At 41.8% G+C, this 16,750-nt stretch overlaps 1 protein-coding gene across 2 annotated transcripts in view; it reads right to left on the reverse strand.

Annotated features, from left to right (window-relative positions):
• Window positions 1-16,750, reverse strand: part of LOC139227528 (E3 ubiquitin-protein ligase NEDD4-like) — a 131,141-nt gene that overhangs the window by 85,026 nt on the left and 29,365 nt on the right. For both annotated transcript variants that reach the window (XM_070858332.1, XM_070858331.1), the window contains exons 4-5: window positions 16,509-16,547; window positions 3,027-3,080 (exon numbers count right to left, since the gene is read on the reverse strand). In XM_070858332.1, the coding sequence (XP_070714433.1) occupies window positions 3,027-3,080; window positions 16,509-16,547 (93 nt within the window). The remainder of the gene's footprint in view (window positions 1-3,026; window positions 3,081-16,508; window positions 16,548-16,750) is intronic.

A 16,750-nucleotide genomic window follows, 5' to 3' on the forward strand; every position in this document is an offset into this window, starting at 1 on the left:
AGCTGCAGAGAGTCAAAAGTACTGAATAAGAAATGTATTTTTATGGGGAAGCATTTTTCAAATACTCTATCCATCAAGTTATAATCATGTAAAAAAAAAGGGGGCAACTTTAACACATCAGAAGTGATTCCTTAGGCATGTGTATTTTACACTACCTCAGGCTGTGGCACAGCATATGGTGTACAAGACAGAGAAAGTTTCTTTTGAATAAAGTCACAAAGATTTTAAGTTGCAAGTCTTGCTAGAAAAAGTGATCTCACATTTTAGTGTGCAACCAGGACACAAGATGACTAAACACTTCACACATTCCAGTTAAACCCTTAACATAATACCTCATTAACCCGGCACTCAACAGTTTGCTACGCAGGAATAGTAGTTCATTCAGCAAAGCCGATGAAATAAAATGTGTAACTTTTTTTCCACGAACCAACAGCAAGTGTTTGGTAACGATATAATGGCCATCTTAATGTCCTTCGGGCATAACTGTGGCTACACAATGGAAAAATGTGCTGCTTGTAATGAAAAGCTGTAACAACTGCGCCATTTACTGTTGGCATTTTAACAGATGCCTTTTATGAAGATTTTCTACCACTGCACAGAAGTGGAAAAGTTATTCTGAACTGCAAATAAAAGTAAAAATGGTCCTTTGAGCATTTCATTTTGCACTCAGTCAAAAAGCAAACAAAATAGCTAACTTGACCAAACACCGTGCACTAGAAGCATAGGTAGTTTCTTTGTACGGAATAAATACTTGGTTACATTTTTTATAGCAAAAACATTTATATAAAAAAATTGCATCTGGAAAGAACAATGCCCTCTTTGTCGAAAAAAATATGCATTATGCCTTTCAAGTCCAGGATTTTTTTTCCTAAATAAAGTTCCAGACAGTCAAACGCACAGGAATTTCTACTACAGACCAGCTCAGTATTCTGATCATTGCACTGACTCAGAATGTTTACAACCATTCTAGTTTCTCATTACCACTATTCTACATTGCTTCATTTTGTATTGCCGAAGGCAAAGTATGTTGCCTTTAAATGCTAAAATGAATATGCTTTAAAAAGAAATTTCCAAATGATTCAAATGGAGCGCAACTTCTACCACACGATCATGGCCACCATTTTGAAAATGGACAGGCTGATCAATTGCATTTCAACAGCAATAGAAATTCTAGAAATACGCAGACGTCAACAGCCAAAGGATTTCATAGATTCTGCACACAAAGTATGAGAATAAATTACATTTGCATTATACACAAGAATTTCAGAAATAGAAGCAGGAGTGGGCCATATGGCCCTTCAAGCCTGCTCTGCCATTCAATAAGATCATGGCTGATCTGATCTTGGCCTCAACTCTATTTTCCTGCCCACTTCCCATAACCCTCGACTCCCCTCTCGTTCAAAAATCTGTCTATCTTTATAGAACAGAAATGATGACGGCACATTGGAAATTCAGTGTGTTGCCAAACAGAGCAGTACATAAAAACATAAGAAATAGGAACAGGAGCAGGCCATACGACCCCTCGAGCCTGCGCCGCCATTCAGTATCATGGCTGACCTGATCATGGACTCAGCTCCACTTTCCTGCCCACACCCCATAACCCCTTATCGTTTAAGAAACTATCTATTTCTATCTTAAATTTATTCAATGTCCAGGTTCCACAGCTCTCTGAGGCAGCGAGTTCCACAGATTTACAACCCCACCGAGAGAAGAAATTTCTCCTCATCTCTGTTTTAACTGGGCGGCCCCTTATTCTGAGATCATGCCCTCTAGTTCTAGTCTCACCCATCAGTGGAAACATCCCCTCTGCATCCACCTTATAACGTTTTGATAAGATCACCTCTCATTCTTCTGAACTCCAAGGAGTAGAGGCACAACCTACTCAACCTTTCCTCCCAAGTCAACCCCCTCATCCCCGGAATCAACCTAGTGAACCTTCTCTGAACTGCCTCCAAAGCAAGTATATCCTTTTGTAAATATGGAAACCAAAACTGCACGCAGTATTCCAGGTGTGGCCTCACCAATACCCCTTATAACTATAGCAAGACTTCCCCACTTTTATACTCCATCCTCTTTGTAATAAAGGCCAAGATACCATTGGCCTTCGTGATCACTTGCTGTACCTGCATACTATTCCTTTTGTGTTTTATGCACAAGTACCCCCAGATACCGCTGTACCCAGCACTGAATCCTGTAGAACCCCACTGGATACAGCCTACCAGTCGCAAAAACACCCAACAACCATTAACCTTTGTTTCCTGCCTCTGAGCCAATTTTGGATCCAACTTGCCACTTTGCCCTGGATCCCATGGTCTTTTACTTTCGTGACCAGTCTGTCATGTGTGTCCTTATGAAAGGCTTTGCTAAAGTCCATACACGCTACATCATACTGCACGGAAATGTTACACTTGTGGGCTCTTCACAGCATGTTCACGTGGTAAGGTGTGAAGTGGAGGCTCGACACTTGCTCACAGAAAATTGAAGAACACTCAAGGAAACTCACCTGGTCCATTTCTGCACCCCACTTAGCACCCAGTAGACTGCCAATGGCGTGGGTGCCAGAGAAACACACAACACACTGGAATATAGCAGCCCTTTCTATCAAACGGTAACTTTCAATTGTTTACTGAGAAACGAACGTCTACACCAAGCCATACACTGCTATGATGTGAAATATTTGTATCACTGGATTTTTTAAAAACCAAGTGCCGTTATGGTTTATGCTTGGAATAAGCAGACTTCACCATGGTATGCAGAATTTTACACTGGTCTCATATTTGAGTCAAGCCCTATACAGTATAACTACAGAACTTGAGATGCCTATAATTTCATCTTATTCGGAACATGTCCTGCAAAGGTGAAACAATGACATCTCTCCTTTGAATGGAGAAGCTGCAATTGAAAATATGAGCTGGATTTATCCCACATTACACAGGGCGACACCTTCATTATACAATAACATTTATTTTACTCTCGAGCAATTATTCCAAGCTGATATGGGGTCATGCCTGGAGCACAGTACTCACCAAACGGTTTTCATCAAACACTTCAAAGAGAATCCGATGCTGTCTTGGCTGAACCTAGCAAAGGACACAAATATAACACACATTAGAAAGAACACAGGTTTTCCCCCCCGCGTTTACCAAGCTGTAATTTAATAGAACTAAAATGCACACCCCACAAGTTCTCAATTTTACCTTGCAAGACAAACCAACATAATCCCTTGAACACAATGAACTCTCCTGAAGGTAGCTTCATCTATTACTCAGCAGATCAGACGAGTTGAATTAATGAGAGGTGTTTTGGTAACTCCTTAATCTGAAGCACGGCAACCATGGAGCCAAGTGGAAAAGAACAATTGAGCGCAATCAGAACAGACTAATACAGTGGGACTCATGACATCATTTTCCAGTAAGGCAGTAGATGACAAGAATTGTATAAAATTACTCCATGGATAGCAAACATGCAAGAAGAGTTGAAATATAAAAGGGACTCCAATCCTAGTGGCCATTGGTAGCCCAATAAACTCTCTTTCAATCTGTCAGTCATAACTTTTAACTTCTAATCCAAGGCCTAATCTCCAAACTTCCTTTTCCTACCCATTATTTTGCTGAATCTTACCCAACTTCTCCTGTGACCAGCATAAAAACCTTCTGACCAAGATCTGAACAACAAAGTTGACACAATGACTGAGGGCAGAAGAACTTTTTTTACTCATCCGTCCAGAAAGAACCTACTGTCTCCTCTACAGCTTCCAAATGTTTCTAATGATTCCATGGTTTCTGCTTCATTATCGTACCTCAAATCCATTCTACGTGTTAATCACTCTGGCTGAGGAACTTCCTGATAAACTAAAGTTTGCCTTTCACTATTTTTTCCCCCAATTGTCATGTTTTAATTTTAAGCAGCGTTCTGACTTTCTTTTTCCTGTACCTTTAATAAGTCTATAAAGTTACCTCCTCTCAAAAGCAGAAAAGCTCAAATGTCTCCCCGCCTTCTCTCGGAACTCAATCCTCTGACACCAAGGATCAGTCTTATGGCTCTTCTCTGCATGATTTCAATCTGCCCTTTCGATTTGACACTATACCCTAAGTTTGGCCTGACACACTGTTTCAGCCCGAGCTTCTCCCGTTCTATTGTTCTGCCAAATAGTTCAATGCTCTATTTAATTTGCAGATTGCTCTTTCACAGATCTGATATGTTGAGTGCCATGCCCACCAATAGATCTTTCAACTTCATTTTAGCTACTTCAACCGACATTTGGTACTTATTTGGCCCGTTTTTATTTTTCCACTTGCAGTAGTTTATATATGTTTACATTCAACTCATTGGTTGTTCTGCTTACTTGTCTATTTTATTTAGCGCCTTAACCTGGGCCTGCTAGTGTCTTGATCGGTTTTCTCATGGTTGGTAGAGATTTGTAACTTAAGGATCAATCTGTACACAGGCTATTTAGCACTACAGGATGCCATGTTGCCCCTACTCCAATCCAGTAAACTGCTCTCTGAATATGCTTTTTAAAATTAGAATCAACCCCTTTGCATTCTAACACATGCAAATTGCAAAATAAGGATTTTAGATTTTTATACTAATCATAAAAAATTGAAGTGCTATAATTCACAGAGCGATTGCATAGGATTGTGGAGATCAATTTCTGTTTAGCTCAAGCAAGTGCCACTCGTTTATTTTGTGAAATTTGACAAAACTGAAATGGAGAGCTTTAAAGTATTTGTTTTCTGGTTCATTATTTTGGTGCATCTGCAACTATGGGAGCGTTGTCAGATGAGTTTAAAGCAGTTTTCACAATGGGTTAGGGACCATCAGGTACCGGCAAGTGGGGCTCATTCAGGTGTCTGCAGCTCCACAGTAAATGTGCCAGCGGCCACACACACTCACTTTTAAAACCAGCTCTTCTTAGCAACTTGTCTTAGCAAATCTGGCAATTGTACATGAGGATTGCAACCCAGGAGCGGTCGTCATCAGCAGAGGTTTCATGGTATAAAAGCAGTTGATGAGGTCTGTTAGAACGTGTATAGGCACTCCTCTGATAGCCCAATGGGCAATGATACCGATGTTAAACTGAGTTTTACAGACCAAACGGTCCCACGTTCAATGCCCAATCTGTGCTGGGTTAACTGATCTCAGCCAAAGCTGCAGTATTTTCCTACTGACTACACTTCAAAAAATACTTTAAGCACAGTGATCGTGATAGGCGCTATATAAATGCAAGTCTTTCTTTTCTTTTATGGCTCCAACCAGTGTCTCCTGAATGGATGTCGAGAGAGAATAGGACTGGGCACAGCTGGAATGCTTTCCCATGTTCAAACAGACTGTGGACACTCGTTGCCCAGGTTCATGTATGAAGAATGGCCACTGGGCATTTACAGTAAGGCAGCTCAGAGAACTCTACTCCATGAAGAGTAATTACCATCAGGAGATAGACAAGGGGATGAAGACTGGAAACATAATCCATGGGGATGAATTGGTAGGTTTCCCATGCACATTCTTAACAGGCAAGTATGTGGAAAGGACTTTCAATTTGTGAGAGGCCAGTCTCACAATCAGATCCAAGATCTGCTGGATTGCTGTCTTGCCATGAGTTGGGAGTGAGCTCTTGACAAACCAATGATCTAAATAAGGGCAGGCATGTAGGTGTCAGTTTAAGAAAGGTGGTCACTGCCGACGGCTACCCTGGATTCTTATGCAAGGTCAAATGGGAGAACCTGGTATCGCTGAAGGACTCTCTATGTCTCGAGTGCTTTCTGTGGAAGGCGCTCAAATTCCTTTGTCTGCACCTCTCTGACACATTGCTTAAATTTCTGCAGTGATGTAACCATCTTCCACATTTAACTCACAACTGACTTCAAATCCAGGAGTCGTCAGAATTCTCCCACTGTCAGAACATGAAGTAACAGTCGAACCTCAACTCCCCCATGAGACCCAGAGGGCACTTTCCCTCGCGTCTAGAAAAACAGAAGTTTCTTGGCCAGTGAAGGTAGAAGGTTTCTTGGAATGGGCACCCCTCAACTAGCCCGGAAAACTGAGGCTCCTGAATCCTGTGGGAGGGCCTCGAATGCAAAAGATGGAACTTTGATCAACTTTGGTAAAGATATCACTGCTGGGAGTGGGGCCAGTGGCCAGATGGTTTCCTATCCAGATCCTCACCTTCCTTTCCAAGTTTGTGTGAAGCATTTCCCTCCCAACCACCCCGCTCCCCAAATGGAAGAGCTGAGCCTGCCCATGGGCCATGAATCAGGGTAGGTAGTTGAACCAGGCACTGGGCAGCCGTGCTCATTTCTGTTGGTGTTTTGTGCAGCCTACTCTACTCAGTCATCACTAAACTGGAAAACAGTTTAAAATAGTTAGAAAAATATCTAAACGATTAGTCAAGATTTAAGACAATTTATTCACGACTAATTTTTTTTTTGGTTAAAAACAGAATATATGCTGATTGCAAATTTTAGCTTATATGCACAAATATCAAATTGATAGCTTCTCAATGGCAAGTACAAAATCTTACACTGATTATCAATGCTTTAACGTTCATATGTAATAAAAAATGAAAAACACAGATAAAACGTTGCTTCAGAAATGTACAAAATGGAAAGTGCTAGGTTTTAGTAACATAACGACAACAAACTTTCCCGAATTCCTCATGGCATGGTATAAAACTTCTTGCCTGCAAAATATATAAAAATAAAATGGCCTCATTGTTTCAGGTCATGGTATTTTCTAGTTAGGGTTTTGCACAAATCACTTAATTTATTCCCCAGTCTAGAGCAAAGCGATCTACTGTTTTAGTTATAAGTTATGATTGCTTGCGGGCACTTTATTTTGAATACATTTCCCTCTTTCACACAGGTCCTTCAACCAGAATTAAGAATACAAGGTTTCTAAACATTAACTGCAGCCCTTTATAAATGAACATACCACAGAGCTTTTTTGGAACATGCTAGGTCAGAGAATTCCTTCCTCTCAGCACTTGCGAGACTTTGGGACCGTCTTGGCAGCGGAATAATTTTAAATCGTGAAGCAGAATATTTCATAGTATATGGAATACACAATAAATCTATACATGTGGCATAAATTCAACCTCCGTGTGTACTGCTGTTTACTTATTAGGACTTTATTTCAGGGCTGCCAGGATCTATTTAGTTGCATGTGCACTATTACTGAAAATTATTGCAACAATGTAGCCCACATTGCAGTACTTCACACAAATCTCGCTCTATTAAATACTTACGAGTATACTTACAAGTGATTTCTCTCATCTCAATTTTCACTGTCTAATTTATCTCCAAATAAAGTACAAAGTGGCCTAACCAGGTCACGGAGCTGAAAACATGCACCATATTAAATTCAATATCCATCTGTTTTGACCTGCTATGCAAGTTACCGTTATACATCGTGCCAACCCATGTCATTCTAGTCTAGTGGAATTTTTCTCGTCCAGAGTTTCCACTGGTTCAAATTCATATTCACACTATGGAAAGTTTAGCTTGCATGCTTCAGAAAAACAGAAGGACAGCTAGTTAGGGAATTCACATAATGGAAGGCGTGCCAATCTGTCAAAATGAGTCTTTAACCCAGTAATCAAGAGTTAAAAACAACATAGCAGCACCCATGTACCCAGAGGTAAATTTTGCAATCAAAAACAGAGACAAAAAGAAAGGGTGGTAATTTGAGAATTTTGCAGAACCTTATAATTATTTCTAAATGTTATACTTGTGAAGTGTGAAATGGGTTCTTCCTATTTCCCCCACCAATGTCAGCATCATGCACTCCCGGGTCAGATGCAGAGTTCATTATCCCCCACACTTGCCCAGTAACATGACTCAGCCCCAACCTTAGAAGAGCATAGTGTAAAAAAAAAAGTCTCCTATTCTTTGTCCTAAATCTTTTATATTTATCTATGTTCCCTTGTTCTAGACGACTGGAAACAATTTATTTCTCTCAACCCTGACCATCCCTTCATCATTGTAAACACATACCAAGTCAACAAAAACAGACCCAGTTTTTCAAATATAAAAGGAGGGGCAAAAAGTGGAAGTAAATATAAAGATGTCATTCAAAAATAATTAAGCAGAAAACAAATCTGTAAATACTTCATTTAAACCAAGCCTGGTGAGGCATTTTGTACCCGTTTGCCATTCACTGGAGAATCTGTGGAGGAGCAACACATCTCGGCACAAATACTGTAACACGTCTCTACCCTTCGGAATAATAAGAGGACACATCCATCTTTTCAGCACACCGATACTTCAATCAAGATTTTCTATTTAACTTCTCTATCGGAAAAATGCAACAAACACTTGTCCCGGCCACACTCCAATCTGCAATTACTGTGAATGGTTTTAAGCTCCAGAACTTCAGGTCAGCAACATTAGTGGGTTTGCATGCTGGCAGTAAAATGATGAGCCACATCCTTTAATGGTGAATGGCTGACATTTATCAGCACTAACTTTATCGGACAGGATCTCTTCAGTGAATTAACTGTAGATTTCCTTTGACCTTTCATTCTTTGCCCACTTCACATTTTCCTGCTGATTATCTCATGTGTTTCTAATTAGTTCAAACATCGAGTCAACCCAATAAAATGTCCTTTCCAGAAAACCAGCTGCAGCTCCTTTACAAAGCAAACTGATATTCAACTAATCAGCTGGTCAACACCTACTTTTTCCTGCATGCTATTTACCCAGTTCCAATATTAGTGTCGAGGCCAACCACTGTTCCTGGACACTACTCACAATCTGTATTCTAGAAACGTACAAGAACCCAGTCTCAGCAATGTCCATCACGGATACAAAACTATGGAAGGAGAAGGAAAGAGAAGGAAGGAAAGAGAAGGAAAAGACTTGGATTTACATAGTGCCTTTCATGACCATTGGACATCTCAAAGCACTTTACAGCCAATGAAGTACTTTTTGAGGTGTAGTCACTGTTGTAACGTGGAAATCGTGGCAGCCATATGATGACCAGATCATCTGCTTTTGTTAAGGGATAGAAAGGGAGAGAGAGAGAGAGAGAGAGAGAGAGAGAGAGAGAGAGAGAGAGAGAGAGAGAGAGAGAGAGAGAGAAAAAGGGAAAGAGAAAATAAAAATCGCATTTATATAGCACCTTTCACAACCTCAGGATGTCTCAAAGTGCTTTCCAGCCAATTACCTACTTTGAAGTGTAGTCACTGTTATAAAGTAGGAAAACTACACAACAAATTTCAGCTCTTCCAAAAAACAAATACAACAAAGAGAGGATCTGGTACTCACAAGTTGGCCACATGTTGTATGTTTTTTTTCCCGATACCACACATGCAAGTTAAAATAATTTTGACAAACGGTCATTTTTTGAGCAATTGCCCACCACTGAAATGGAGAGGTCAGTATGTGTACAAAGCACACAGGTAGTAGGCACAAAACAAAGGAAATAGGAGATCTGCAGCAGAGAATCTGGGGTCTGCCCTCGTTGTTCTCATTTCAGTGGCACTGGCCACTCCTGTAAGTGGTCTCCACATCTTGCATTAAGGTAATCACCCATACTGCCCAATATCTAACTGCACAATGGTGTATTCCAGGGGTTTAACAATAGGAGCCCCTTGTGATCTGAACTAGATATGTTCATTGCACATGCACTTCGATGATCAGACTGATTAACACCAGAGATACGAGGCCAGATATAAATTGTTACTCTGCTTTTAAAAAAAAATACAGCAAGTGAACATACAGAGCAAGAGTTCTAACATCTCTTACTTCAATTACCTCCCTTTAAATAATAATAAATACATCACCCTGTCCCAGTTAGTGAACTAAATATATTTGTTTTTAGTTAATCTCAACATTGGATCAGACCAAGACATATTGTGGGTTAGGAAGGCTCTCGTAAGGTAACATGCCTCATCTTACTTCCCTCCCCCTCACCAAATCACGTCCAACAAGTGGGTCTTTATCTCTTGTTTCCTGTTCCATAGAATGTTGTTTGCTTGGTTTTTACTCCCAGTCCCTGCCTGAGGGTTGGCCAGTAGAGCTTTCAATCAAACCTGCCACCAATGCTCCCCATCACCAGCTCCTTTCAAAACTCGCTTTGTGCAAAGTGTGACAGGAAGAGATATTTCAACTCCGTAAGATGCAAGGGTTTGCTGGGATCATCTTAGTGGAGATAACAACTCACCAATTGTCCCTAATCATCTTCAATACCTGTCTCTAACATATAAATCCCTTCTTTGCCCCAGGGTCTGCATGCTGCAAGAAGATTTCTAATCTTTGTGAACTCCCTTTAATTTAAAATAAATACCGTAATCATATCCAAACCCTTTCCATAGAAAATGGTCAAAACCGCCAAAAAGCAACAGCAGATTAACCTATGTTGGTGACTTCAGCGGAATATAGAACCACCGAGGTACCTACAACCATGGATGTAAAGTCGTTCTCACAAATGCATCAGGTAATCTAGAGTCTGTCCAGTGTGACTGGGGCAGACAATATCTCCCAGTTCCAAGGTCACTTCTCGTCTGGAGGTGGAAACCTCTGGGAAGAAATGTTGAACTCAATTGTCACACCACTATGAAGATTTTGACAAGGATGAGCAATAATAAATGTGAGTAAAATAAATCCAGAAGACATTCATTGAAATTAGCTGGGCAGGAGAGATACCAGAACCTTGACAATCCGTTTCAGGTCCGTGTCTTCAGTCAAGATAGCTGGGAGCACAATCAGAATTTTCTAGTGCTGCTCCATCAGCTTAATGGGCAGAGTGGTATCTGAATACAACCTTTTCTCCCCCATGGGCCAGTTGCAAGGTCTTCATCGTCATCTGTTCTAGAAATCAGCTTACCTTTCCATCTGGTGAGCTTTCTATCTGGCTTGAGCAAAGAAACATCTACACATTGAGATTGTGGAGCATTTGTACACACTTATAACCAACAATTGCATCTGTTCGACGAAGGAACAAGCCGGACGCAGTAGGTTAAAGTTTGGAGTCACACAAATGTTCAGAGAGTGGGTATCTGATGGCGGTTGGGCCCACGAGCGGGTCAGTGCTATCGACACAAGCCTGGACGATTGGACATTATACAATGTAGGAGTACAAAGCCAACTGGCAGGAATCACGTCCTACTCCTAATGGAACTGGAGGTTTAAATCAGGAATGCAGAAACCTTTGTGAAAAAAAATCATCACTTTCCTCAGCATAGAAAAGGTGTTTGCATATACTCAAACAACTTGGCAAGAAGCCACAGGCTGCCTGCCAATAGACAAGAAAATAATCGATGTGAGCAGCTCAAAGTTATAATGCTCAATTGCATTTTCACATCTAATGTAAAACATTAAGGGGAACAGAGCCCCCGTGATGCTCTCTTACTGTCCACTTGGCAGGTTCAATAGTATGTGACAATGAAGAAAAAACGAGAGAACACCATCATGACAGAAATGAGATCAAATTACGTTTCACAGTTGAAAAAATATTTGGCAGTGACTTTTAAAGGGTATGGGAGATTCACTAAAACAAAATAGGCCCCATTAAACAATGTAATGAATATCAATGCTAACTTTATGAAATCTAACAGTATTGCACATTCTTTTCTTATATACAGGTGCAGCGACGAGAATCCGGAACCCTCGGGACCGAAGCCATTCCGGATTCTGGGCTTTCGATTGTCTTGCTGACATCATGAGCCCTGGTTCGGATATTTCCGAATCTCGGAACGTCGGGTGGGTGGGTCCGAGGGGCTGTTCGGGCCGGCCGGCCCCGTCGATGAGGTCCGTTGGGTGGGGCCCCCCCCCCCCCCCGAGGAGCTGTTCGGGCAGCGGCAGCTGCGATGCCCCGAGGCAAGGGTTGTCCTTCTGTAACATTGTGAGTAACCAAGTCAAATGAATGGGCTCACATTGGTGCCAAGAGTCTGAAAACCGAGTCCATAGAATCATTACACATTATAGCACAGGAGGTGGTCAACCGGCCCATCATGTCTCCACAATCTCTCTGAAAAATCTACCCACTTAACTCCATTCACTTAGTATCATGTTTCCCTACTTTTCAACAGTGACTACAATATTTACTAAAAAGTCATTGGCTATGAAGTGTTTTGGGACTTCCTGAGGTCATGAAAGCTGCAATTGTTTTCTTTCTTTTATTCACCTGCCCGTTTACATTTTTTCTGGTTTAAGTGCATGCACGTGATGGTACTAGTACTCAGAGATCTGAGTGAGGTCACAGTGCCCTGGTATTATCAGATACACAGATTAATACGGAATCAAATGGCTCATTGTCTGTTGAAATATGGAGACACATTTGTGCAACTGAGGATAAAAGTGGCACGGAGTGTTGTGACATTCAATGAATTCAGGGGGCACTGGGCTATCTTCTCCGATAGATCGTTGTATCAGCTCCAATCCATTACTTTGGTCAGATTGTTGCTCCCATAGTCAAGAGCAGCACTGTGTCAGATCTGGGGTATTTTAGTGTTAGTCCTGCTTTTGCAATCAGAATGTGAATGGATTTGCAGAAAGCAAGTTTAACAGAGCGAGCACACGCTCATCCATCCATCCACCACTCACTCCCCCTTTAGCTATTTGTTTCATAACAGTACATCACTGTACTGTACTAAAAATGTACAATCCCAAAGTCAAAAGCAAATGTAACCTATCAAAAGGTACACGTCCTTTTGAAGGGAGAGTTTGAAGATTATGCACAGAATTCCAAATGCAGCCTTCCTGATAGCATAAATCAAATACTCCGTTAATAACAGCTTCTCATTACTGGATACTTTCAGTCAATGGCCAACAATACCGAAATCCTCTTCCACATTTGCCAACAGATAACCTACATTATACACCAGTTTCAAATGTTCTGGTCCAATTTGCAATCCTTCACATATATCCACATTAAAGTCCATTCACTATTCCGTGGTCTGTTCACTTAATTGATCAAGATTTTTTTTTTTTTTTTTTTGAGTACCAGTGTCCAAAGTTTGCAGCACAGAGTGCCATCATCAACATTTATAATAGAGACAGACAGATATGCGGTTTATGGATAGTGCAAATAGATAAAACTACAATGGATACAAGAAAAACTCAATTATTCCTACAGACAGAACTGTATGTATATTAATTGCTTCATTACACCAGTCCTTTTTCAATCCCACATGCTGTTAATTCCATGAGCCCTGCCCTTTAAAAGCCCGACATGTAGAACGTTATGAAATGCCTTCTGGAATTCCACTAAATAACCCGTTAATTCAGTTACCCTTTTTGAAGCCCTTTGTGAATCCACAGTGACCACTTCAACACCACGCTTGTATTGAATTCCACGAAATTTGCAATATTTTCTGAACATTATTTCTGCCTTATATGCTCTATTCACATTTATTAACTCCTTTCCTCTCCAAATGACTTTAAATGTAATTCCCAATTATTGTTTGCATGTTTTGTCTGACCAGCTTAGCTTCCCCCACCTGGTTATGTATAGACCTGAACAACTTCCTCCTACCCAAGAAAGCACATGTAGTTCGAGGTTCCTCGTTGATGTAATTTTGATAATCACCTCTGCTTTTCCTTTCTTCAGATAGCATTGGAAAGAACATATGCAATGATACAGATTTAGCCCCTCTCCCCTCAAGGATCCTCATGATATGGTCCATGGGCCAATTACGGCCTGGACAATCCTTCGCTGTCACTATTGGCAGGAGTTGGCTTCAGTCACTTGGTGGTGACCCAGATCAGCACAGTAATGGAGTTAAGTAACTCCAAGAATGATTCAGCTCAGAAAATGCTGTGTTCCTAAAGCTCAGCAAAAGAAATTATGCACAAGTGCTGATTAAACACATGCGCAAACTACACAGTTGTCCATTAGTTTGTCCAAAAGTGACCAGTCCTTTAACTGTCTTAAGCTCACCTGCTCCAAATGTACATGTTTCCTTTAATTGATGCAGGCGGGTTTTATGGATCTTCACTGGGGATGGCCCATGGCCAAATAATGAAGCTGCATTCACAACTCAAGAACCTGTGCTAGCCAAATCCTGAAATATTACCAGTCAGACCATAGTCCTTTCCAATGCTTGAGCAAGGAAAGGTCTGTAACCCCCACCCCCCCCCCCCCCCCAGCAATGCTAAAATCCCAAAATAGCACTAGTGGTCAGCCAGACAAAAATCTCCTCTCAAGGATAGTCCTGATGCTTCCAAGGGCAACAGTGTCACTGTGTTTACTTTCTCGGCAACACTGTAATAGATTTCAATATTACTGGACCACTTCTAATGGGACTGCTGGGTACCAGGCCATTTCATTTATACTGAAGGGCAGATCAGGCAATGACACAAACATAAAGTTGCTCTGGTTAATGCTATGGTGCATGTGCAGTCAGTGCCAAGTCATTTTGTTGGTCCAGCCAGCGAAAGGTCCACACCCATCCAAAATGGGGAAACGACTTTGCTGTACTGTACAGGCAGTCTAAGGGGTCGGTCCATGGTCAGGCCAAGAGTGCTGGCCCGATGTCAAATGCTGCCAGTGCAAGCTGGTGTACTTCAGGTGGAGGCTGGGTGTGAAACTCCTGTTCCTGGAGAGATTTATTGCCTCCAGTGGAAAGACCATCAGGCAAATTATATTACAGGACTGCCTCCGACAGTACAGATTTCATCAATGGCACCTCAGACCTTCTCACTTCTCCCCTGACCAATCACCTCAACTAGGGACTCCCAACAGAGAGCAGTGCCACAGGTTTCCATGCTACAAGGTTCCTTTCCTCTCCTTGGGCCCAAGTTTCGGGCCTCGCCTAGAACGGCGCAGCCCCGACCTGGACGCCCGTTTTTCGCGCCAGAAAGTGCACCTAAAAAATACTTACCTATTCTCCGGCTCCCTGCAGGTCCTCTGGATCTGGGCGTGGCGCAGCATGAGCTGTGGGGGTGGAGCCAGGTCCCTGCGCTGAAAATAGTGCCGGGACCTCTGCACATGCGTGCTACAGTGGGCGCGCATGTGCAGTAGCTCCAGGCGCCCAAAACTGTGTGGGAGGGGCCCGAAGCACGCAGCCCCTAGCCCTGGGCGAATGGCCTCACTGGGGCTGCGTGGATCAGGCTGCACCTCCCACGCCCAGCTCCTGCTTCCTCCCGACCCGACCCCTGGCCACCTACCTTTAAATCAAGTCTTGGGCCCGGCCCGTTCAGCCTGTCTCTCTCTCTCTCTCTCTCTCTCTCTCTCTCCCCTCCCTCCCCCTCCTCTCCCTGCCCCTCCCTCTCTACCCCTCTTGCTGTCAGAAACACAGACACTGACAAACAGAGAGAGAGAGAGACACAGATAGACAGAGAGATAGAGACACTGACAGAGACATACTGGTGGTGGGGGTGGGGCGTCCCAGCACGCTGTTGGAGGGCTCCCAGTGCTGCAGTCGATGAGAAGAAAATGTTTTATTTAATTTTTTTTATTTTTTATTAATTTTTTTTGATTGATTTATTGGTTGATTTATTGATGTATTTATCATTTATTATTGATGATGGCTCTTTATTTGTAAAACTGAAGTGTTTAATGTTTGTAAACTTCCCTTTAAACACCCCTCCCCCCAATTCCCTACGTCCGATTTGTAACCTACGCCTGATTTTCTAAGTGTAGGCAAGGTTTTTCTGAGCGTACAAAAATCTACACTTACTCCATTCTAAGTTAGTTTGGAGTAAGTTTTTGCTGGCTAAACTTTCAAAACGGGCGTAAGTGGCCAGACACGCCCCCTTTTGAAAAAAAAAAATCTGTTCCAAACTGAAACTGTTCTAACTCACTAGAACTGGAGCAAACTAAATGCCGAGAATTGCAATTTCTAAGATACTCCATTCTAAACCAGTTGCTCCAAAAAAACAGGAGCAACTCAGGCCGAAACTTGGCCCCCTTGATTCCAATCAGGAAGCACTTGGAAGTTCATAAATTCAATGTCTTATTAAATAAATTCCAAATACTCGCAGTTCAGGCTGAGGATTAAAAATGACACTAAACAGCATGGAAATCTATGGAACGCTTTGCCCCTGCGAGCCCATCGTTGAGATGCAGCTTGACAGAAGCAGATATCCAGCCAGTCCTCAGTGTGGGACTGAGGAGATTTGCAGTATCTGAAATGGCAACCAAACTTTAGACAGCCAGTTTGTGGAAACCAATGTAAACAATCTGGTTCAGAACCATAGTTCAACATACTGAAGAGGGGCCGAATGCCTGCTCCTGTATCTTATGTATTCTAAAGTTATAAAGTTGGTGTTGGGTGATCTGGTGTTTATTGATTTCTGCTATGATCCTTTAAGCACATGTCACATGTGGTATTGCAAAAATAAGCATGAACGACTTTATGGTGGGTGTGCAAGAACTGGCGTTAAGCAAGGATTGTAGCCCTTGACCAGGTTAGTGAGTACACCTGGCCTAGGTGAAGGATAAAGGTTGTCTTACAGACAATAATCTTCCTACTGCCCAATGTACAGCAGGTAGAACACATGCCCTTTTGATGCTTTTCTTCAAATATTTTTTGAACTACAAAAGTGAAGCAAATGAAGTATACTCACTCTGAAGAAAAATTCTTCATTCCACTTCGGATCTAAAGTCTGAAAGAAGAAATCAGAGCCGCATTTTACTATGGAAATCTGAGTTTCATTTTAAAAACAATTCCTAAATAATACAGGAACAAAATAGTTTGTTTTTCCAATTCTTGGTGAACATCACACTCAAGGTCATCAATGTCCATTCTGGTGAAAGGATATATACAATCATTGTCCCCATTTCGTCTTTATTTTTATATAATGCTCCC

Source organism: Pristiophorus japonicus, chromosome 17 (assembly GCF_044704955.1).
Source record: "Pristiophorus japonicus isolate sPriJap1 chromosome 17, sPriJap1.hap1, whole genome shotgun sequence".
Lineage (NCBI taxonomy): Eukaryota > Metazoa > Chordata > Chondrichthyes > Pristiophoridae > Pristiophorus > Pristiophorus japonicus.